The following is a 25,394-nucleotide window of genomic DNA, read 5'->3' as shown; positions in this document are numbered from 1 at the left end:
GGGCTTTGTTTGCTTCACTCTAGGCAGAGCTTAGAAGCATCTTTCTGATGGCTCGTGTTAGCACCCCTCTGACCCAGCTGAGCACCAGGAATAAACCACCAACGGAGAATTTGGCTGTGCCTGACTTCTCTACTCATGTCACACCTGGTTTTCTCATATTTCCAAATGGTTGAGTTATACAGACTTAAATAACCTTTTAAAGTCCATTTCATTGCAATCTCTTATAGAACAAAACTTGTAGATTATAAGAAAACCTTTGCCATAAAAGCCAGATAAGATTATCTGGCCTATAAAAATGCAGCCTTTGCCTCAGTCATCCCTGTTTTGTGATGAATACCTGTTAATTCCTTTTTCTTAACTATAAATGTTTGTAGTGCTCTTTTGGATGGCTAAATGCAATTTGTGCTTCATAGTTTTCCTGAAATGGCTGACTAGATTTAGTTAAGTGGCTGTAGTCCTCGTGGAGGTATTCTTTGTTCAGAATATACCTTTATTTGGATGAAATTTAATAAGGAGTTATCACAACTGGAATAAAAAGTGCTCTATTTCAGTCATAGTACATAACCTTGTTGTAGATGGTTCTTCCAAGGGGCTGTTTGTCATACGTTGTATAGATAAAACCTAAACCACAGTCTTTGAACTAAATATCAAAAGGCCTTTGAAGATATTTTTGGATTTTGTTTTCCTGTAAGGGTCTCTTAATCCCAGTAGGGGCTTTTGTTTGGTTTTTGGTTTTTTCCTTCTGTAGAGAAGGGGTTTCCTATTGACTTCGTAGTCACTCCTGCTTATCAAGACCCCATCTGTGCAAGTTCTGCTTCTGTCATCCCCTAACTGAAAGCATAGATTTATCAATGCTGTCTTGATCTGTAGTCACATAAGATACATTTCAAATATTGTATGTTGCCACTGGTTGTTCTTTCCACTCTTCTTTAGAATACAGAGAGATGCAAAACTTCATCTGACAACAAGGAAGGTTCAGGCACTTCTTGAAGTGTAGTTTTCATGGTTCAGGTGCCTTGTAGTGTTGTGTTATGGGTTGTTGGTTTTTTTGTTTGTTTAATTGGTTGGTTTGTTGTTTGCAGTGGCATTCTTTGTGTCTTCTTTGAACTGTTCCTGCTCCCTAGAGCTTGATCCTTTTTCAGACTTTTTTTTTTTACCATCAGGCATTTATTTCACTACATGCCAAGCCTCCTGACCGTCGTTATAGTGGCCAGGTATTATTTCCCCATGTCCTAGTGCTCCAGAAATGCCAGCTGATGGTGGGAGCAGCTATGACGTTTTGTGGGCAGATGCTCCTGCTGGGTATGGTGCCCTGCCTGAAAGCTTGGAAGGAAAACCGATGGCCAGATAAGGGAACAGGAGATGTAGGTCTTGTGCTTAACTTCTCATGTACCTATGCAGCACGCCTGCAGTAAGTGGTGCTTGGAAAGTGTGGTACTTCAAGATCGTGATTGTGTCTTTAAATACTGAGTAGTCTGTGAGAAGCCTTGTGGGCACCTGAAGGGTGTTTCAGTTTATAGATAAAATTAATAGGTTTGTAGAATGTCAAAAGAAGCACAAGTTACTTAAACTTACAGATGTAAAGTATATATCGATACCTTAATTACCAGGGATGTGTATTTTTCACTGTTCAAATAGATTCTAGTTTGTGAAGAATATAATTGAAACTTACACATATAACAGTTGTAAAGTTCATTATCTCTTTCAAGTACTCTTTCAAGAATTGCTTTGAAGCAATTCAGTTGATAAAATGATATTTCTATTACGCATAAAATGTTTGTTTAGGTGTGAATGCCTAGAAATAGCTATTTTCTGGACGCTATCTGGTATATATTTTCAGGTTAAGATCTAATAGGATGAAGAACAGAAATAAAATTAAACAGAGTTCCCAGGTGATATAATCAAATCATAAAGAAGCACCAACTTAAAGTCCTGCCCCAGTCATGAAAAGAGCAATTTTTTTTTCATACAGCTGCTTTAACTCAAGTGGCATCAGTGTGAAGCAGGGAGCTTCTGCTCTCCGTGCCTTACAGTGGATGAACCTTCTAATGAATTAAATGTTCTTTTTCTCAGAGTCCATTTAATACTTTATTTTTTTTTTTTGCAAGGTAGCTGGGTGTGTGTTTATGTTCACATTAGTTATATGCTACGTTTGACATGTCTTTCTGTTTGACCACTCCACAGTGGGGGGGAGGGGTGCGGGTTAGGGAAGGGGTGTGTTTTGTTTGTTTGGATTTTTTTCCTTTAAGCATGATGATACACTGACAGGAGTTTTCTTTGAGCTGGCAATATGATTTATTTTTTTGGAAGTTATAACTTGTGGAGTGAGACATTTCTTAGTAGCTAGAACCTAAATCTGAAAGCCAGGTTTTGTCTTTGGGACGATGCTACTCTTAAGCATAGAGTAGCTTAGAATAGACAAGAATAGGTTTGTGCTCCATTCAATACTTGTGTTGCAGTGCTTTGTTTAAAGTGAAGGCAGAAAACTTGCAGTCACAAGTTTGGGGGTTATTTGATTGGCCTGGAAAACTTCGTAGAAGTAAAGATAATGGAAAGATCTGAATACTGACTTTTTCGTTATTTGAATGTTTTCTTGCAGCATTGGAAACAAAACCACAATAGCGTTGTGCTGGTATAGGATAACCAAAAAATTCAGTTGAGCAGTCTAGTTCATTGTCCAAGCTGAGTGAGATACTAAATATAAATGGCATTTGAGAGGGAAAAGAAAACTGTATTTTTTAAAATCCTTTACTAGATGGTTTTAGCAATACAGGTAAGGGAAGCTTTCAAATATTTTATTTTGAAAGTGTCAGAGGTACACTTAAAAAACCAGGACAATAAGGAAGAAATGGTACAACTATCCCTTTTCCAATTCCTTGTGATATTAGAAACGAAAATATTTAGCGTGATTTGGAGTAAGAAGTAGCAGCAAGAAACTTATAATGAACTCATGCTCTAACCTATAGATCTGGGGTTTTGAGAAATTCAGACATGACCTTCACACCTCTTTGAGTTTTGTTCTGTTGTATGATGGTGCTTTATTCTGCTATAGGAACAGTTTTCGCTTATGGAATGTTCAGACTCTTCTTTTTGTCATAATTTAAGAAAACTTGTGATAACTTCACGTTTGGGAATGCCTTAAGCTGATGTATGTATCCTGTAACTTGAACATTGATAGTATTGGACTTACGTCACTGTGTATTCTTTTTGTTTAGTATGGAATTACGGCTTTTGCATGGAGTTTGGATTTTACGCATAAGGAGATAACAATTTTGCAGGTGGAAGTTGTTAATGTTTATAGTGTACTGGTTTCAAATGATACATTACCAAAGTAAATTTCTGGGTAGATTTACTATCAGTAGCTTAAAAAAGCAGTTATAGTTGAATCCAGTGGAACTTTATATGTTCATATGACCAATTTCCATGTAATACATCCACTGTCAGACTGCAGCTCTTCATGCTTCCTTTATGCCAAACGTGAACTTTTTCAAAGGTTGGGGGAAAAAAGTCCCCCTAGCAAACTTTGTGGGGAGGTACAAACCTCAGGCAGATTTTACCAGCATTACCAACAGTAACAGGTTTGTAAGATCAACATAATCTGGGGTTGGGAAACCCGCTCTGCTCATAGTGAATGGGATGCTTGGGTAAAGGCCATCGTCAATGCCTTCTTGAGTCTGGATGGCTTTTATTTGAACTATGTGATTATAGCCTTCAAAGCTTCGATCAAATACAGTGCGTACCTCCACTTCGGTAGTGGCAGACAACTTTGTGCTTGGCCACACCTGCGCGTCGGTGCTCAGTGGGACTCCTGAAATCCTAGCCAGTGTCTTTCCCAGTTAATCACAGCGAAAAACATCAGGGGAGTGGAAGAGCTGACCATGAAGATTACTCTAGGGGTAAAGGCTCGACACAGAAGCAAAGAATAAGATAGACAAGACGCTCTTTTGAACTGAAAATTGAAGGTGGCTAAAAAAGGGGAAATCCCTTAAATACTTTCCGCGTAGAATGTGAATGAATGAATAATAATAGTCCAGAAGAGTTGGGAGTGACTCTGGGCTTTAATGTACAAATATGATTTCTCTTGTGCTTTGTAGTGATGTTTTGAGCTCTTACTGAAGTTTTTCTTACTGTAGGTTACACACTACAAGCAATATCCACCTAATACAAGCAAAGTATATTCCTACTTTGAATGTCGTGAAAAGAAGACTGAAAATTCCAAATTAAGGAAAGTGAAATATGAAGAAACTGTTTTTTATGGTTTGCAGTACATTCTGAATAAATACTTAAAAGGTAACTGTCTCAAATTCCAGTAAAAATTTACCTGTAAATAAATATTTTAATTTTTCTCAGGCCTGGAGTCTTATAGCTGAAACAATTCCTGGTTATCTTGGTACAGTGTAGACAGTGACATGCGTAAGATCATATTTATGTGATTCTGGAAATGAGATGTCCACTCTCTTAAAATCGTCTTGACTTCTTAATTCAGACACCTCTCTACTGTGTTTATTTATGCCAGTGGTTTATTAAAAATGAAGAGATGTGTGTATCCAAACTTTAGTGGGCTAAATTGAAATGAATTAAAGTAGAGCAAGACTCTGCATAAAATCACAAGAACGTAGAAGGTTTGGGAGGGGGTGGGGCAGAGCGGGGCGCGGCAGAGATTTTACATTTTGAACAAAAACTTTAGTCTGTATTTATTTACTGTGTAAATTAATAATGGTTTTAGTTTCCCTTAAATTTCAGTTGCCACTCAGTTTAGATCACTGAATATGGCAGCTACGTGTGAAAGTGTTTTCAACATTGACAGTTTTAAGAGTAACATCTTAAACGGCACCAAGGAATTTTCAGATTTTGTTCGCTTTTTTGTATTATGTGCAAATATCACCTGTTCTGACCTGAATGCAAGTTGCCTTCTGCCAAGCTTTAGAAGGGAAACTTTAGTCATATTGCTTACATATCTTTGTCTTGATCCAGAATCTATAAATATCTCTGCCAATTCCACCAAATTGCGCTGTAATCAAACCACTTAATAATCTTGTTTCTTTTCTCTTTGGCTATCTGAGGATTGATCTCTAACGTTTCCAGTAGATGATTGGTCCTGAAGCTTATTCAAATATCGTGGTTAGTTTGTCAGTTGGTATCGCAGACGTGGTTAATCGAAGACTGGTTGTAGGGCCTCTCCGTGGGGATTCTCCCTGGAGCAGCATAGCTTAACCCCTGCACTAGTCTGGTTATGTCTTGTTGCATGTGCCAAACTGCACAATCGTCACCTTCCTCTGGGAAAAGCACTGCTACTAAAAACCTTGACAGGTTATTGACTGTCATAGGAGTGATAATCCCAAATTGTTCTTGAGTCACCTGCAAACTACAAGTTTATTTTGTCCTGTTGGTTTCTTGAGCATCCTAATCCATATAATAAATGAAAATAAAATTTGGTTTTAACAGAGCTGGTATACCTCATTTGACACGTTCTCCATGTCTTTGTTGGAGGCAAAGTGACTTTTCTGTGACTGAACCTTTTTAAATTTATTTTATAAATTGATGAATGTCATAAGTTTCTAAGCTTTCTTCTGTTTCTGAAACAACAGGTAAAGTGGTGACCAAAGAGAAAATCAAGGAAGCCAAAGAAGTATATAGGGAGCATTTTCAAGATGATGTCTTCAATGAAAAAGGATGGAACTATATTCTGGAGGTAAAAACTTAGGAAAATAGTATGAAGTCGTCGTGAAGGATTTATGAATCAACTGTGGAATAAATAGCAGTCTCTCGTTTTAACTGTGATAGTAAAGACTGGATAAATTTAGCTTTTTATGTTTAGTGTACAGGGAGTAGCAGCTGTCAAAGAATAATCATATAATTGTAATTCCTTAGAGAAAAGTAATTTTCATCCTTTCAGATGCCAAATATGGCTTTGCAGGTAATAAGGATTTATGGCTGCCGTCAGCCAGCTACTATAAGTGGGGGCTTGTTGGCAAGTTTCCGTCTATAATACCGTGCTTAGTGGTTGTTTGCATCATTTACATTGCTTTCTGTAATTAATCATAACCATTTTTATTCTAGTGCAGAAAGCGTCACAACTTCTTGCATGTGTAAATAGGTCCAGAAAACACATGTTTTGTTCAATCATTTCCTAAATTTTTCAGAGACACTTAAGTTGAACTTTATGAAATACGAGGCTTGAGCACTTCTGACACAAATCCCTCCAAATTAAGTCTTTCCACAATTATACTCTTTCCCTTTTGTTTAAAAAGGTGTCAGTCTTCGAATAATTGCAAACATCTCTATAAAAGCAGCAGATTCATACTAATAGCATTTATCAGAGCTGTTCTAATCCCTGCAGATTAATTAAATGCTAAGTTTCATTGTGGATTCTAGTGAATGGATATTTTTGGCATTTGAAAACACAATTTTTAGTTCTTTGCATTTATTTGTCCCCGAATACCCTGACAGTATGTATTTAATGGTGGCATCTGTCTGTGAATATATCTGGGTGTCATCTTGCAATCATGGTGGACCATAAGGTGTGCAAGAGAAAAGTGAGTTTCAAGTAAATGTTGCAAATGGCAGCAAGGTAAATAAAACCACTGTTTTCTAAGCGGGAGTTACGGAGAGGTGCGTAGACAACTTGCATCCATTTGAAATAATGTGAATTCAATCCTTATTTGTGTTTAAGCTACATTATACATTGTGAACTGCTCTCACTTGCATTTAAATTAATCTTGATCCCTGTTTGGCTAAACTGAATTAATACACTTTTAATGCTGCATGTCTGTCCACACTGGGTTTTAATGTGGTTTAACTAATTCCATTTCAATGCATGCTTTTGGTTTAGTCAAAAGAAGCCTTCCTGCATACCCCCTGCATACATTGTTTATTCCTTTGTCAGATTTTCTTGTTAAAATTGTGCGTATGTATATAAACAAATGATTTTTACTTCTTGATATTAGATGTGATGGCTGTCAAACTGGAAGTTTATGTACCCTTTGGGTCTTTGTATGCCCTTCCACGCACACAGGGACCTGCTTCTGCTCTCTGAATTCCTGTATATGTTCACATACGTGCCACTGTTCGCTCTCTGCCTCTGTTACCCAATGGGCAGAGTTAGGTAAAATGGAGGGAGCAATGGCTGTGTGAGTGAAGTGCCAAAACAAATTTGAAATGTACACGCACGAATTTGTATGAAGAGTAAATGCTGATAGGGTGAAGGTGTGGAAGAGAGGAGTGGACTGCCTGGAGAGCAAGGGGCTGGTGTACAGGCTGGAAGTGGGCAGGAATTGATGATGAGTGGCAGCTGTAATTGCACAAGTTGATTGTACCCTCAAATTTTGAAAAGGGCTGTAATATAGTGCTATGCAGTGACCATATTGCTTTTTCCGTGGACAAAATCACCACCTATAGCAACTTTGAAATCTCTTTTGTTTTTTCACTGAAGTATACTTTTGTCTTCATTGAATCAGTGATAAATTATTTTGAGCCTTTTTGAAGGCTTCGTTGTCCTTTTTATAATCCAGAAAAGACATCTCCAGGTCTGACAACTAAACCCGGTGTGGTATATAAACATAATTTGTTTCAGCATATTACGCTTTGGAAGAAACTTTTAAACTGTAGTGTAGAAGAGACTTTTAATGTGTTTTGGGCACTGGAGAATATGTTTTGGTGCTACTTCTGGATCTGTGTAATTTCTCTGAATTGATGGAATTTTTGTTGCCTTTAAAGAGTATCTCATAGAAGCTTTCTGTCAAAAAAAATTAATATACAAAACACTTTAAGTATTATCAGTTTAGCTTGCAAAGCTCTTTTAGAAAGTTATAATTACTATGTTAGAGTTCCTGTTTGCAACTTACTCTTTTTCAAAAGGCATATTTCACACAATCTTTAGTCCTTCAGGGATGAAAGACTGAATTTGGCGAAAGAATGACACGTCAAGATTAGATTTCATGTTTAGTGCATAATTACAATGATAAAATATTCTTTAAAATAGATATTAAATGGATCCTGCTCTAATAAATTAACAAAGCACACATCTATACTAAGCAAAACCAGAGATTTTTTTGAAGGCCTAGATAATAGCTAAACTTTTTTAGTTTTCTTCATGTGAAAGCACTGAAGAAAATATTTCTTGTTCTGTGGGTAGAACTTAAATATTTTTATAGAATATTTAAGCCTTCCTGACTCAGTTTGCACAAGGAACATAACTGATAACCATCATCTGGTTTGATAAAGAGACTATATTAAGTTACAGGATTTTTTCCCCTCTTTTGATAAATGTGGATTTTCTTATTTGTTTAGGCTGGTGGGTGTGCAAACAAACCAAATTATTTCTAGGGTTGAAAGAAGTGAAGAAGAAGACAGCTTTATCAATAAACTCATAGCCTGACTTTTATTTGCAGTCGAATAAAAGAGAGGTCCTATCTTTCCTGTTGTCTAACAATATTACTGTTTCTTACACAGAAATACGATGGCCATCTTCCTATAGAAATAAAGGCTGTTCCTGAGGGCTCTGTAATTCCCAGAGGAAATGTTCTTTTCACGGTAGAAAACACAGATCCAGAGTGCTACTGGCTCACAAATTGGATTGAGGTCAGTTTTGGAAAGTTAACATGTTTATTCTAAGTAAATATTAATGCACTTAAATTAAAGGCTGAATCCCTTATTTGGTATAAGGGGAATCTGGCTGGCAGCTTTAATTTTCTGCTTTAAGTAAGCCTGGATTATTTTTTTTGTAGTGCTCTTACACAGACCTTTTCCCCCTACCTGGCAAGAGATTGTAATAATGTTACAGGAAATACACAACAGTACTCTTATCCACATGGAAAGGAGAATGAGGGGAATTTGGGTGTCTGTAGCTTGAAAGTGGTAACTCCCGAGCTGGTCAATACACGGCCTCTCTTATAAAGGCATTATAAAGGCTAATTCCTTTAGCCCTAGAGCAAACTGTTGGAGGCATCAGGACCTTCTGAATGGGTGATGAAAATAAATAGACCTTTTTGTGCCTGATTAAATGCCAAGTGTTTTTTTTTTTTTAAGTCCTAAGCAAACATGCTCTGAATAATGTGATGGGTTTTGTTTTAGACTATTCTTGTGCAGTCATGGTATCCGATCACAGTGGCTACAAACTCCAGAGAGCAGAAAAAGATTTTGGCCAAATATTTGCTAGAGACTTCTGGCAGCTTAGAAGGACTGGAATACAAACTGCATGACTTTGGCTACAGAGGAGTTTCTTCACAAGAGGTAATGCTATTTGTCTAATAATTTGAGGAGTCTAATTGTTCTTAACTATAAAGGATTGTAGCATGTATCTGTTAATGATTGTGTCCCTGTTCAGCAGTGAAATTGTGACTGCATAGAGCACTGTTTGGACTGGTGTGGAGCGGGGTGGGTACGTGTCTGAACTGTGAGCACGAGCCTGGGAGAGCCTTTTTCTATATGGAAGCTGTCTTTCCTGTGTAGATGCATGAAGAAGGTATTGGTGAAACAGGAACTGAGTTGGAGTTTTGCTGTTACAAACTAGTGCTAGGCAGTGGCAGGATTTAGGCTTCTGTATTTGGCGTGGCACCGGAAAGTTGCATCTTTTTCAGACTGCAGGAATAGGAGCTTCAGCTCATTTGGTGAACTTCAAAGGAACAGACACTGTAGCAGGAATTGCATTAATTAAAAAGTACTACGGTACAAAAGATCCGGTTCCAGGATATTCTGTTCCAGCTGCTGAACACAGGTAAGATATCAGGCTATTAAAACCTTTTTAAAAATAGCTTAACAAAATGTAACTCTTTCTTATCTGTCTCTGTATCCAGAAATATCAAGCTGTTTCACTTACATCACACAGTATTAGCCATGACAGATCCAGCTGTTGAGGCTGAAGTTCAATACTGATGACTCTGTATGTTCTAGGGACTCAACAGTGGCATCGTTGCTCTTAACTATAAGTGTGTTTTAAATGTTTTTTTAACTACAACCTTATTGGTGTCTAAGTAAATTTGGATGATTCTTTTTAGAATGGACTTGAAGGCTTGCAGGTGAAAGTAGATATTGAGGATTCATGTTATGAACTTCAATTTTTGTTTTAAACATAAAATGAAAAACCATGTAAGTTGCAGTTCTGGACTCTCCCAGATCATGTTCTCCGTCCAGAAGAGGCAGTTGCTCTAAAGCTTCCATCAGCACAACTAATTCAGCCAATGGTACCTTACTAAGAAATGTGAATGAGTTTTTGAGAGTAAGGAACTGGTCTCAGACAGGCATTTGAGTTGAAGACTTCTCACTTTTTATAACAGAATCCTGTACGAGATCAGGAGTGAATGCAAATCCTTTGATTTCACTTGTATGTCTGCATTCTGAAATAAGCAGAATAGAAGGGAAGGGACAGTTGCTTTTTTCTTGTAGACTGCAAACCCTAGTGCTTTTGAGTAGTGAATATTTTCACTTAGAATTGCAAGGTGGACAATGGAAAGGCTTACATGAATAGTCCTAATAGGGTGGTGATCATTACCACCATGGGGTGGTGAACAAACACTGCTTCATACAACTTTTCGGACCATTGCTGTAGTGCTGTTCTGTGCTGTAGCTCTGACCTGCTTGATTAGTAGAAGTGACGTTTTTTTTCTGAAGTGTCTTCCCTTAGCTTAATATTAATATGTAATTAAAAATCTGGTGGACCAAACAACTATAAAATTCTTTGTAGTGAAGGCAAACACATAGAGTCACAAACAAGCAAGTGTCTCTTGCCCAGCATATTGAGATGGTGGTATGAGAGCAGACAGCTTAAACTGCCCTAGTCAAAGTTGGCATTGCCAAATGCAGACTGCACTCACCCTTTCCAAGTTGACACACAAAAAGGGTCTTAATGCAAGAGACCTATATTTTTCCAGAATCGTTGTGCTGTTCCACAACCTCCGATGTGAGGCTGTGCTGTGAGCGTGGTGCTTGCCTCTAGCGTGCCACCAGGGTTGCACTGCCCCAAACACTTTGAAACAAATTTTGTTTTTATCTCTTCACTAGTGTGATCTGGGGCTTGTCCGTACAGAAGCTAATGCTAGCATTTTATGGTAGAAATTCAATGCCCACTAGCTCTTGCTGCACACCCACGCTTTGCATGTGGGTATTTTGAGGTGTTCACACACAAGTTACTGAAGTCAGTTATGTCAGCTGGTCTGTGACAGCCGCTGCAGATCAACTGGCATTCAATAACTTATTACCTCTCAGCAGCTCTGGTTTGCTTGCCTGTACCCTTGTACCAAGGGTAATGCCTTGAGGTTCCTCTAGAAGAATGTATGAGTGAGCATAATGATTTTAAATCACTATTAAAAAAAGAAAAGAAATTGTTTTCTTCTAAGATTTTTCTAACATATGCTGCTAGTTCTCTACTTCCCATCTTGTAGTCTGAAGTTGCCAGAGCAGATGTTCTGTTCTTGCATCTGTAGTTCCCTAACTGTTTGAATTTCAGATTTAAGAGAAACTCTCTCGCAAGTGTCAAATAAAATAATTTTTACATGTGAAAGAAGTTTCATGTGTCAAGTGTTTGTCTGAGTTGCCAAAGATGAATCCAGAGGGCTGTTTATTTAGTATATAGTATATTTAGTATCCATGCAACACAGAGCTGACAAGCACGTAGTTTATGCTGTGTTGTAATTATATTGCCTGCTATTACCTTGAACTGTTACTGGTAGGAAATACAGAATGTGTGACTTAACATATAATTGCTGCTCTAATGTGGATTTTTCAATTGACTTTACAGTACCATAACAGCTTGGGGGAAAGATCATGAAAAAGATGCTTTTGAACACATAGTGACACAGTTTTCTTCAGTGCCTGTATCTGTGGTTAGTGACAGCTACGACATTTACAATGCTTGTGAAAAAATATGGGGTGATGACTTAAGGCATATAATTGAAGCCCGAAGTCCAGAGGCACCACTTATTATTAGACCGGATTCTGGGAATCCCCTCGACACTGTTTTAAAGGTAATCCTTTCTTGAAGTCATTTATATACAAGATTGGGAAGGGCAATTTTGTAATGACCGGCTAACAAACAGGAAACATAATGCTCTAACTTGGTATGCATAGTATATAGCTGATGCTGGACGATTCGGACCCCATGAAAAATCTAAACATTTACCACCTTTCAGTATAGATATGCGAACTCTTTTGCAGTCTGAACAGTTTAATTTTTTTTTATCAAACCCATTCTGGAATACTGTTCGTGAAGCTACCAGTTTTGCTGGTCTAATGATGCTGGAATGATTCTATAAAGAGAAGTCTTTCATCACTTAATAACAAATAAAATGGGAAACAACTTGAGCATTAAATGCCAGGCTGATCAGACGTCTTACCACCAAGTTTAGGTATCTTGATGTCCTGTATTAAAGTAATTCACTGTTTTATGCTACAAATACAAGTTTAGCAGTCTTCTTCCTTTTGTAAGATGTGCATTTAAGTCAGTGGCACACAACCTCCCAAGTTGAAAAGCGCTGCTGGCCTTGTAGCTCTTTAGAGAGTGTAATGGCTGTTGCAGTTCTACAATAAAAGCTGTTGATACCTCAAGTGTTGAGTGGCTGTCAGCACTGTCAGCACTGTTACCTACAAGAAGGTAGGGCAGATTTTAGTTTTGTTGGTATAGTCGATCAGATTAGATCCATACAGCTTTAATGCTTTTTTTTCCCCCCCCTTTGGGACAAGTGACATATCACAAATAGGAACTTTGAATAATCTTTATCAGAGGTGATTAGAAAAACTCCTAACTGAAGTGTTTCATTTTAATTATTGGTGGCTATCCAAATTGCAGAAAACTGAAAGCCTCATCCACCCTTTTAAGGGGGGGGGGTCAAGAGAAAAGCAGAATCTTCAGTTGACACATTTAATAACAAAAACTTGCAGCAACCAAAGAGAAAGCTCTCGGGTACAAGTTCATAAAGGGCATGTGGCTATGACTGCTTTAGTCTAATGGGTTCCACCACAGTGCCTGGCGTACCTTTTGTTTGTGGGCCTATGTGGGTAGATTTAGAGAAGGATATGTGGGTATATTTATGGAACTATTTTTTTCAGAGCATGATTCAAATGTAGAAATTGTGTTTCTTTATTGGAACGGCAGGTTTTTATTTTCATTTTGAACTGTCTCCCTTTTCTTTTCAATAGGTTTTGGAGATTTTAGGGAAGAAGTTTCCCATTACAGAGAACTCAAAAGGCTACAAGCTGCTGCCACCGTACCTCAGAGTAATTCAAGGAGATGGTGTGGATATCAATACATTGCAAGAGGTATGAGATCCTGTTTGGGTGTCAGGGTGACACCGGCGATGTTGATATTTAATCTGGATTCTGTTAGGACTAGTCAGTTGTTGCAGCTTCTCTGCTGACCCCACCCTACCCTTCATTGCAGACAGTGGCAGTGATATCCTGATGTGTAAAACAAATTCATTGAAACTCCACAGGGAATTATTAAGGTGCCAAAAAAAAAAAAGGGCATTTCTTAATCCTCCTGTTGTAACCCTTCTTCTCCCACTGTCTCTCCTTTTGTTTGCTTTTATCCTGCTTGTCAAGTCTCATTCAGATCAAAATCTGGCAGTGTTTGGTCCTTTCATTGATATCTAAGGCGCGCTGCATGATTGCTGTGCTATAGCAATCGTAGTAACTAACTGGTTTGGCTCATTAGTTATGTACCATCTGAAGTATGCTTGCACTCAAATATTGAAGGTATAGCTTTGAGGGAGACTTTTTAAAAACAAGAGTAATGGAAGTGAGTTCATTGATTTGGCAACTGGTAGAATAAGGATTGTTGAAAGCCCAGAAAATATGTTTAACAGATCAGTCCATAGTCTGAGTTAAAAGTACAATTTAATCAAGACAAAAATTGGTTATTTAGTAGATGCTGCATGCTTGAAACTAGTTACAAATTCACCACTATTCAGTAGATGGAGATACTAGGTAATATAATGTGATTACGAAGGTACAGACTGCAGTAACTACAGATGCCAAGGTGCATGTAAAAGGAGGAGAACTTGACTTTATCAGGTTTGTCCTGGATTATTCATCTTCAGCTGTATTAACAGTTCAAAACAAGAAATAAGTTGAATAAATTTAAGATTAATTTTACTTGATTTTATTGATGCTTGTCTTTAGCTTTCTAGATTGAGACATCCTTAGATTCTTCTTAATTGAAGTTGACTTTTGGACTTTTGCTGCTCCTCAAAATAAGGAGCAGGAAAGACATCATGCTTGGTTTTTAGCTACTCTGAAACTATCTGAGCATCTAACATGGGCACACAATGTGAACCTCAGCGACAGAACTCAAATTTGTCACTCAGATCTTTAGAGAGCAGTTAATATTGAGATTGTTACCTATGCCAACTGTAGTGCAGTTGTGCACTGCAGTTTTGCTCCTCCTCCAATAGCCTTTAAAGCAAATTTTATTTTATTTTTTGTCCCATGTGGCTTTTTGAAAATATACAACTGTGTTAATGCACTTAACAGGGCACAAACATGAGAGGTTAATAGCTGGAAAGAAAGCCTTATTGTTAGATACTAGGAGAAGAGACTTTTTTTTTTAAATAAACTTCTGCGTGTTCTCAATAACCATTTAACAGGACTGATGCCTGTGTCAGGCAAAGTACATTGTGGTTGATATTTTCATGAGTCATGACAGGAAAGAAACTGGACTATTAATTCTTATTTGTAAGGAACTCAAAGGTTGCTTTCTGTAAGTTGTACTGGATAAAATTCAAGGATGCACCTATAGCATCAATTTTAATTAAATATTTTCAATACTAGCTTTAATATTTTACATTAGAGGAAAAAAAAAAATGCACTGCTCTCCAAGTTCTAAGTAGAGCAGGAAAATAATTCCAGCAGCTAATGGGAGAAGGTAAGAGGCAGAAAGAGCAATTCTTTGTTCAGATGATCTGCCTATTCACATATTTTGCTCGTCAAACTGTAAGTGATTGTGAGGAAAAGTCTATTTCTGTGTAGTAGAAGGGAGTTGAAGCTCCAGTTCCACAAAACTTACAGAGCAAACATAACTCACTGCTGCCTAGTGGCCACCTTATCTCTTCCTGACTCTAATCTTGCTGTGCACCTCTTGTCAGCTTGGGTCATTGAACTAATTTAGCCCACACATGTAGTAGCAAACTAACTCAGCCAAAAGTGACCAATTTTTTTGTTTAGTGAATTAAATTGACCCAAAAAGGGGGCCAGTACTCACCAGCACAATATAGGAGAGAAAATAAACTTTTTTTTGAGCTGGGAGATACAGGAAGGAAGGAAAGAGACAATTCTCAAATGACAACAGCAAGTTATGGTGGAGGAAAAAAAAAAAAAAAAAAAACAGCATGAACTTGCAGCCCAAATTTAATCATGTTCAAATTTCATGGATTTCTTTATCCTCTTATTTTGGCAAAACCAATGTGTCTGTGCTGACTTTTGGAAGACTGGGCAATAGCTTGCTGTTCAAAAACAAAACGAAAAAAAAAACCAACAAACCATGAACCAAAAACAAACAAAAAAAAACCCAACCCACAACCCAAAACTAACCCCACCTTTTCAAAAAGGAGTTTACATGAATAAGTATGAATGTATTGTTGTGGCCATCTTTCAGCCCCCCTTCTTAGACCCTATGCAAGTGATTATTCTAATTATTCCATATCAGCCTTAGAATCTAGGTGTAATTTATTGTCATGGATCAGATGAAAGGTAATGGGTACAATAGGAAAATCTAGAATGAGTAGTGACTGATCAGTCTCATTTAACTATCCAAACTAGCTGAAACAACAATATAGAAAACAACTCAGAGTATAAACTGGATTTTAAAATTCTTTGTTTTAATAGGGGATGCTGGTAGAACAGGTAAGGAACCTTTTCTGACTTTCTTCTAGCATTTTCACTTTTTAAAATCATTCCAATCTGCTAACTCCACAATATACTACACTTTCAAAGGATTTTCTTTGAACATTCAATTTCCAGATGTCTTTAAATTTTTATACAGAGAAAGTCCTCTAATCTGGAGTCACAGTTGATAGATTAATCATGCTCATAATGGTCAGAGGAAGCTGGTCAGAACCTTGACACCTGAACTGTTCTCCCTGTATAGGTTTGAAAATGTGAGACAAATTCTTCTGTATTGTTTTCCTTTGGGGGGAGGATTCAGTTGTTTCAGATCTCCCCATTTTCTTCCCTACTACTGCTGCTGTTTGCCATCTCTTCCCCACACCTAAGGAAGCTGTTATCTGGGCCTCTGCTGTGGGTCACTGGTAGAGTCAGAGCTGTCTCTCAACTTAGTCTCGATTTCCCTTCCCTTCCACCCCTCACCAGCCAAAGATCAGTCTGAGTAAGGAAATCCCTTGGGAGAGCGTGGAAAGGTGGAAGCCAGTTCTTCACCCAAGGTAAGTGAGGAGTTGTGCCTGTGGCACAAGATGAACAAACCCCTCTGTAGATGAGAGCAGGAACATGAGCTGAAAGGGGGTTCACGCTTCTCGCCCAGGCAAGAAGGTTGAACGGCCATGGCCCAGCTATGCTCTACTTGTACTAGCATCTGTTACCCTACAAATGTCAGTGAACGTGAAGTCTAATCATGTGCTTTTGTAGGATGTTGTTTATACCAGGTAGTTAGTGCTACATCTTGCAGGCATGTTCAAGCGAGTTCAATGTCGGATGTGATCTATGAAACTCAGTAAGGAAAGGAGTAGAATATGTTGGCTCAGGCGTGGGCAACAGTTCACATGGCTTCAGGCTTGGTCAGCGTCTGAACAGAACTTGATCAGAACATTTGCCTTTTCAAAAGACAGTGTAGATAAGCTGAGTCCGTATCCAGGCCCAGTCAAGGCTGATTTCTTATAGTACTATTGGGCTTTATGCTTAAGGAGCAGGTATGCAAAATCCCTTTTCTTACACTTTCTTTGTTGTTTTCAGTTACTTCTGAGGTGCTTAAGGGAGAACTTTATTCATTTCAATCCTTTATTCTGCCTGGGTACCCCTTTTAACTGCTTCCAGGAGAACCTAATCACCTGAAAATAGGGAATCCTTTTGTGCATGGTCACTGTCTGAAAGGATATGATGACTACTGCTAAAATCCACAGGATTGTACATATTGAGGGGGTATTTGTTCAGGATACAGAGCTTCTCAAGGGTTCCCTTAAGTGAAAGTCATGGTGGTAACACCTGAGATTTGTTTCACTTGGCTTCTTGGATGAGGCTGAGTAAGCTGGTACCATTAGAAAGATGGAGACTCACTGATGAGATCTCTACTAGGGAAATCTCTGCTAAAAATGTAGTTGGAATGTGTTCAGAGCATACCTTCTAAAAGGTTATGGCTCTGAAGTCCACCCCTCCTGTTGGTTGGCCTCTGTCAGGCATTTGGACTTTGAGAGTATCTGCGAAGAGACAGTCTGCATGTGGCTACGTGGATAAACAAAATACTAGTATGCGCCTCTGTTAGCTACACATTTGCCACTGTCTGAAGTTGGAATCGTCTCTTTTTCTTTTTTTTTCTCATAAAACTGAAATTTTGCCTTAGCTGTCTCTTAAAAAAAAAAAAAAGTGGCTTGACGTCAGTAGCTCCCGAAACATTCCTGTTTGGTGTTAGTCTGGCATTTCTTTTTGATGCAGGAGGCTGAGACTGCACAGAAGATTAACAGATTTCTGATGATGTAGATTTTTGAAACTCTGCACTGTTACCCATGGATTATGTCCTTCCGCTTGTCACCTTCCCTTTTTCTGTATGGATGGGATTTTGCTATTTCATCCACTATGAAGTTTTCTCGCCCACTTTTGTTAGTAAAATGGTTAGGAGATAGGAGTTCAAACGCTCTCTTATTAGGGCTGTAACCATCTTTTCAGGCTGTCATAAGGGTAACAGGTCAGGGAAAGAAATCTTGGCCATTTATGAGCATGACTAAACCAGCACCCATTACTCCAGGCTAGAGGATGTCATGTTTGTCTGGATAGAATGAGGGTGTGAGGAAATGATATATAGCAAGTTTTAACTTGACTGTTTTGGCAGTGCAGTTCACATTGATCTGTACCTGCCTGAGAAGGTGGCAAAGCAAAATTTGAGCAGCTTTATGTATTTCCATTTCCCATCTTCAAAGTTGCTAATGTGATTCTAGTCAATGTGATTTTCAGGAGAACTGCTCTGTTGAAGTCATTGGTCAAAGCGGGTAATAACTTTCTGGAGTTAATGAGCAAGAAGACTGCTTTGTTTCAGGGTACATGCTATGCTTTGAGGTCTTCCCATAATTCCAAGAAATCGGAAGGCTCTGAAATACTCCCATGAAGTCTCTTGTTTTCTTTAGAGCTCTGAATGGGCATTGCATTACTGTGCTACCCTAGTTTGGGAAGTATACGTGCTGGCATGATAATAGTTTTACAGCAAAAACTTTCTATAATTAGTCCATGCTGGATTCGCAAATAAAAATGCAAACAGCGTGCCAAGTATTGACAGAATTGTTACATATATCTCCTGGAAACTGAATGTTAGTTGGTTTAATTGTCTGTAAAAGCATCTTGTTTAAGTAGTATAATATTTTTATGGGAAAATGGCATGGCCTAAAAGTATGCTCCATCATGATTTTTTTTTTTAATTAGATTGTGGAGGGAATGAAGAAGAATAAATGGAGTATTGAGAATATTGCCTTTGGATCTGGTGGAGCTTTGTTGCAGAAACTAACCAGAGATCTCTTAAACTGTTCCTTCAAATGTAGTTACGTGGTGACCAACGGTCTCGGGGTATGTCTTTGTACTACTTCTACCGTTATGTTTTCAACAGTGTCCCTCCTGCTTGAAAACCTGTTTGACATTTCCTGGTGCTTTACCACCATTGAGAAGCCCCACAAATCCTTTTTCTTCGGGGGGGGAAAAAAACCCAAACTTTTTTCATTTTAGGTAAATGTCTTCAAGGATCCGGTTGCTGATCCAAACAAAAGGTCAAAGAAAGGCAGACTGTCATTGCATAGGACACCTGCTGGAGATTATGTGACGCTTGAAGAAGGCAAGGGAGATCTTGAAGAGTATGGACAGGTATGGATTTTCAAAATTTATTACATCATTCTTCATGCAAAAATAGACTGAGAAAAAGCAGGTTATAAATTCTGAAATTAAGTTATTTTTTACTGTCTTTTTGTTCAACTCCCATCTTATTACCTCAGAAGTGCCCCCAGTGCCAAATTGAGTAATAGCAGATTGGTAGAATGCCAGTAGAATTGTTCAGGCTTTACAATCAGAGATCTTTCTCTTTTGTTTGTATTCAGAAACAATAGAACATTGAGACATTAGTTTTGGGGAAAAAGCAGCAATGTTGCAGAATATATGCTAGTCGAGTAGTCTTGTATGGGCTATATTGCACAATTGAGTAGTGACCTGAGTTGGAGGTGGGAGAGGGGTAGATGCAACTAAAATTTGTTTCTACTTCCCCATTGAGATTTTTAAATTGCTCCTTCAGGTGTTAATGCTCTGTGTGTGGAGTAGTTGCCCAGTTTTCAAAATTTAAAACAGGAATTCAGTTTCCCTGTTAATTCTTTACAATTGCAAAATTAAACGGTTTTTCACTAAAATAAGCACAACTGTTATGCCAGTCTCGGGCTTTCAGTTTGATTATATCTTATGTCTTCTGTGTGCAAGCAGTGAAATGTATAACTGCATGTTGAGTCTCTTCCTGAATTAAGAGGATTGAAAATAAGTTATCGAATTGCTCTTCAGCCTTTAGGAGCTGGAAGTTTCTTTAGTTTTCTGGTGTACAGCAGCACAGATCTGTGCTACTAGCCAGAGGGGTACTGCTAGGCATACTGTTTCATGCAACAGTAAGCATAAAACAGATTTTTCCGAGAAATTTCAAGACAGAAACCAAACGGTTATATACATTGTAAATAATGTGCTCTAAATGCAAAGATCTTAAGAAAAAAAGACTTTCAAAGTTACACATGTATGCATGCATGCATGTATGTATGTTTGTGATGAACATTAATGTATGCGTAGAGAGAGAGGGACCTAATGATGAGAAATCTCTTCAAAACAAATCACAAGACTTTGGCTCTGAAATTAGGCTCCTTTGTTTTTGACAAGTGAAATAATTTATTAAGAAATTTTCTGTCCTGGAATATTAGAGAGGGTTATCTGTGTGGTACAGGTTGTGGGGCTCCCTGGGAAAGGACAGGAAAATGTCCTCTTTTGTTGCCCCACTCCCCTAAAACCACAGATCCTTGCAGTAGCTCATCAAGTATAGCAATTGCTCATTGTTGCTTTTGTGCTGACCTTTCTATACAAAGCTGTGCTTGCTGCTCTTTGTGTGCCATTTGCAAGCACTTCTTGATATGCTGTTTTACAAAATATATGTGCAAAGGGGACTGTGAAGAGAGAATTTTTTAAATTTTTTTTTTCATAGTTGCTCTAGAAGAAATAAAGACTTCATTTAAACTTCTGTTATTGAACTGCATTTAATTGATGGAGCATCTCCTTTCTTACTGGCTGCTCTAGCAGGATGTATTTAGCAGGTGTGGTTTTTTGGCTTTGGCCAGATGTGGACAACTCGCTTTAGAGACTACTCAGCATAAAGCTTCTGTCTGTGGACAGGATGGCCTAAATCCTTTCTTATGCCTAACCGTTAGTGAGAGGTGTCAGGAGAAGCTCTGTAAAGATTTGGTATCTTGACAGTCTAAAGCTCTAGTCTTACCAGGCTTGATTGGGGCGCTCGCTTGTGAGTTTGCGCAACCTGTGTTGTTTGTTCATTTGCCGAATCACTCACATGGCGGTGTTTCTTGCAGGATCTCCTTCATACAGTATTTAAGAATGGAAAGGTAACGAAGTCATATTCATTTGATGAAGTAAGACAAAATGCCAGGCTGAAGAACAGTGAACTAGAAGTGGCGTCTCACTAAGTTCCATTCCATGTCTGTGTACGTGTGTGTGTAACAAGTACGTACTGCATAGCTACTGGGTTTATTGTACAGATCTGTGTGTTTGTGTTTTATGACATTGTAGCCAAATTATTTGTTGGTTTATGGACATACTGCCCTATCTTTTGCCAGTCTTTAGAAAAGATGAAATCAGGAAATGGTACTTACATTGTAAAACATATTTAATGCTAAAGTGTGCTTTTTAGGGCCCTTTGCCAGTAGTGATTCAATCTGGTATTGATCTTTTCACAAATAAGACAGAGCTGAGAAACTTTTTTATATATAACAGAATATCACAAAATGGATTTACATAAAATTATCATAATTGCTTTATGTTTATATTTAACTTGTATTTTTGTACAAACAAGATTGTGTAAAATATATTTAAAGTTTCAATAATTAAGTCTTTCCAACTTTTCATGATTTTTATGAGCACAGACTTTCAAGAAAATATTTGGTGGGGGGGAAATCCATTGCCTTTTGTCCATTAATCAGCAAATAAAACATGGCCTTAAAGTTTGTTGTGACATTGTACCATTTGACGACTAAATGAGGACTCTCCTTAAGATCCCATAGAATTGCTGACCTCACCGTTTCTTGTAGTTGTCTGTATTAGTAAATCTGCATTAAAGAAAATTACTGTTCTTACTAGAAGGTTTAGGTACTACAGACCTTGCTGGCACAGTAGGGTATGTAAACGAAATGCCAAATTTGAAAGGATTCTCTACTGCAACTTAACTTGCCAAGTCTATCCCACTTGGCATATGCACCTCAATATTTTAAGAGTAAAGTTTTTAAGAGATCTCCTCTTCCACTATAGAATATATGTGTAAAATACTGAAATATGGAAGCGGTGTATTTTAAAGTAATTACACTTCTGGGTTTATTTTTCATATACTGTAAGTGACATGACTTTAAAGCAAAATACTGGACTGGGTAGTGCACTTTTTTACTTTTTTGTATTTTTTTCATTGATTTGCCTTTTGTCAGACTGGATGTTAAATTGTAAAAATGTTTAAATATTTTTGTTAACAACTTTAATAAAACTTTATGCTAGCCAAACTCCTACATGAATGGCAGACCTGTTTCCCCTTCTCGCCCCGTCTCACTGGGGTGAGGAGGGGCTTTTATTTTGCAGAGGGGAACTAAAACAGTATGTTTGAGAGAGACTTTGGAACTGTCTACACTTGATTGTATTTGCTCTCTGCATATGCTTGATTTGAATATCTGCTGGAAGACAAAACTGTTGAGGATTTTATTTGAGAAGCTATGTAGTAACCTCTGAAATGTATGATAGTACTGTAGGATGGCTCTCACTAGAAAAGTACCTCCCTTACTTAAAAACAAAAAACAACAGCAAAAGTAAACGGCTCCTGTGTTATGCTGATAATCGGCCATCAGCCAATATACTGACGTAGTTGAGGCTTCTAATTTGTAAATGATGTTACAGAAAAATGTTAGGGGTCCTTTAAAGTAATTTAAGACTGCAAAATTTTATAAAACATGCTTTTAAAGGCAGATTGAAAAGCCATACTTCATTGTTCTTATTCTCTCGCCAAAAAGGGCCACATCAAAGCACCCGTAATACTTTCAGAGTTTGTGGTTAAGACATTTATGCCCAGTCTCAATAGTTCTTGTTAATAAAAACTTGTTTTCCACTTGTAGTGTATGTAATTATACATTTAAGTGATGTATTGTTTCAGAAATAGTGATTTAGTAAGACTCTAAATGCTGACCTTTCACACTGAGGAACTGCCTTCCCTTTGCTATTAATGATATTGTTTGTATTTGGCCAGGAAAGGTTTTAAATCTGGACCTAGGATCAGTAGCAGGTAAATAGTACAGAGCCTATTTCACTCCTCCACATGTGTACTAGGGAATTTTATGATGTATGGTTTAAAAAAAAACAATAAAGTAAATGCTGCTTTCATTCTGTACCAATAAAAATTTTGATAACTATTGACTACCCATAACTGATATTTTTGTACTTGAGAACTGAGGATATACTGTGGAAGCACTGTTTTCTTCCGTACCATGAAATACATTAGTAATTGTTCGTATTGTCTAAAACTTCTAGCTTATTAGTTGGAGACTTGAAGCAAATTGTCTACTTGTGCATGTCACTTCTGGACGGTTGTCATGTCACTCATTTTATTAAATGTTAATATCTTTAAAGGGGGGGGGGGAGGGGGGCAAAAAACCACCTGGTGCTATTCAGACCCGAATACATGTCTCTTTGTGTTTGGCGGTTTGACATTCTGGGCATCAAGGAGTCGGGACAGAAATTACTGCAGTGCTTGAACCATACAATATCCTAATTCTTCCACATGAAAGCAAACAGCATGTTTAAGTTTGCTTTAAATTACTAGGTTTGTAGTCATTGATATATTTTAATTATCCCCATTTCATAATATAATACAGTATTTGTATTTAAAAATAGAAATTGGGATTTTTGTGTTAATATTATTTGTAACCATATTTAGCATAAGAAATGGGTTTTATAAGACTTTTTTTTTCTTGAGCTGCATGATTATGATAAGATGCTTTTTGGGTACTTTGAAAGATCTGAGGAGAGAACAGAAGAGTATGTAACTGTTTGGTTTGCCAAAATCAAGACAAAGCTTAAACAGTTTTTTCTTAGGTTTTTACATTCCTTCTTAACCTGTTTAGTGAAGAATAAATATTCCTCACTTAAATCCTCTGTTAAAGTAATTTTAATGTACTTGGCATCAAATACCAGTATGTAATACACATGGAAATAAAGTTTAGTTCTGGCAGTGAAAATAATAGCCATTTGACTGTGTCTTCAAGTTGTGATGTTGGGCATCAGATTTCATTCTTGTGCTTTTGTTGCCAAACACAGACTGGAGCATAGCTGTGCTGCCATTAGTCCTCTGCAGGAGAGCCGCTCAGCTGGCTTGCATGCTGTTTGTGGTTAAGTGATTGAATTTACAGTCAGCTTGGCTCTTGAGAAGAAGGTGTTTTTTAGGGCATGAGCACATCTGTGCCTTAGCATCTTGTGTGTTTGTGCTTAAAAATCAAGCACTTGTAATTGGATTTGATAGAAGAAATTATCCTCTATTTATATTTCACATAATCCTTTCTCAAACAAAGATTCATTATTTAATTTTGACCTCTAAAGCTACTAAAAATGCAAGTTAAAGATGTTGCAGCCTTCAGTTCACTTCAGTATCTGTCAAAAAAAATAATGTCAGCTCTCCAACAGAGAGAACATCTCCTGTCCCTTTGGACAGGATTTTCATAATTGGAAGAAGTTACACTTTTAACTCCTACATAACTTAAAATTGCAGAGGGTACCTTATAAGCACAGATGCTGTTAGAATGGGTATATAAGGCACATACTGTAAAGATTTACCATCATTTGTTGCTGGTCCCTTCAAGTCATACTGTAGTGTAAAAAGAGGCTCCTGTAGCCTACAATAATGCCCTTTTAGCACTTGAATTTAAAGTCTCTGTTATGTTATCTTTACAGAGAACATGCACAGCCTAAGTGTTAGGCACACCTCTTCCTCCTCCTTTCCATGCTGGTAAAGTCCTCCAGCTGCAACACTCCAGCTTTTCTCACTCTTGTCAGCCTTTGTGCACATTAAAAATGATTATTAATGGTGAGCGTAGAGTGGTGGGCTCCTGGTCGTCACCCAAAGGAGGCATCAGACTGTGTAGGAGAAGGCAAGGGACTCACAAATGTGTCTCTTCCTATATTCTCTGATTCTACTGTAATAAGTAAAATAGTATCAGTGCTGAGCTGCTCGAGGCAGGAACTGTGAGGCTGCATTTGACCAATGGTAATTGCATCTCTACCTGGTAACGTATGGGGTTTTTTGTCCATGAGAGCCCCATCAGGGTCCTGTAAGTGCACACCTTTTCTGTGGAATTTGTAAACACTCGAGTGAAAAATGTTCCTCTTCTTTTAAACCTGGTGGATAGAGACACCTTATGTGGAGAGCTGCATGCCTTCTAAATAACCTGGTGGTCAGAAATAAGGAAATACTGAGATTAAAGATGCTCTGTGAAGTCACGTCTACTGAAATCACAGTTGTCTACCGTGGATGTTATGTTCATTTTTTCCCTGTTTTACTAGTAGTAGTACAGTTGACCTTGTTAACCATTTTAAAACACCCTTCATAGTTATCTAAAGACGATTGGTTTTAATTCATGGTAAGGGATGAAAAGCACTCTTAGCAATAGAGCGTTTCCAAAAACTATTGCCCTGTGGCATGGTGTTTTGTTGAAAGGCACTCGCATTTCTGCTGTAACATAACCCAGAGCAATTCAACAGATATGGGAGTGAAGTCAGCAGGATTCTTAAGTAATGTATTTTGTTCCGTATCAGTTCCTTACTAATCTCCGACGTCTCCTAACTGCTTTTTGAATAGAATTTCTAGACTTTTCAATTTATGGTGAGGTTTCCTGGAATCAGGATTGCAGTCCTCTGTCCTGCTCCTGGCTGGAGCAGAGAGGTCTCTCAAGGATAGACAGGGAGCCATCATGCCTCCAGCAATG

At 37.9% G+C, this 25,394-nt stretch overlaps 1 protein-coding gene across 1 annotated transcript in view; it reads left to right on the top strand.

The window, feature by feature from the left end:
* The window catches only part of NAMPT (nicotinamide phosphoribosyltransferase), a 65,580-nt gene extending 42,751 nt beyond the window's left edge, over window positions 1-22,829 (top strand). The window contains exons 2-11 of the mRNA XM_009883548.1: window positions 4,134-4,290; window positions 5,589-5,692; window positions 8,452-8,580; window positions 9,073-9,231; window positions 9,579-9,715; window positions 11,735-11,960; window positions 13,132-13,251; window positions 18,568-18,708; window positions 18,865-18,999; window positions 20,739-22,829. Of these exons, the coding sequence (XP_009881850.1) occupies window positions 4,134-4,290; window positions 5,589-5,692; window positions 8,452-8,580; window positions 9,073-9,231; window positions 9,579-9,715; window positions 11,735-11,960; window positions 13,132-13,251; window positions 18,568-18,708; window positions 18,865-18,999; window positions 20,739-20,852 (1,422 nt within the window). The 3' untranslated portion in view covers window positions 20,853-22,829. The remainder of the gene's footprint in view (window positions 1-4,133; window positions 4,291-5,588; window positions 5,693-8,451; window positions 8,581-9,072; window positions 9,232-9,578; window positions 9,716-11,734; window positions 11,961-13,131; window positions 13,252-18,567; window positions 18,709-18,864; window positions 19,000-20,738) is intronic.
* Window positions 22,830-25,394: the final 2,565 nt, after the last annotated feature.

Source organism: Charadrius vociferus, unplaced genomic scaffold (genome assembly GCF_000708025.1).
Source record: "Charadrius vociferus isolate BGI_N301 unplaced genomic scaffold, ASM70802v2 scaffold704, whole genome shotgun sequence".
Lineage (NCBI taxonomy): Eukaryota > Metazoa > Chordata > Aves > Charadriiformes > Charadriidae > Charadrius > Charadrius vociferus.
Note: the sequence above shows the minus strand (reverse complement) of the source record. Positions and strands in the feature narration are given on the sequence as shown.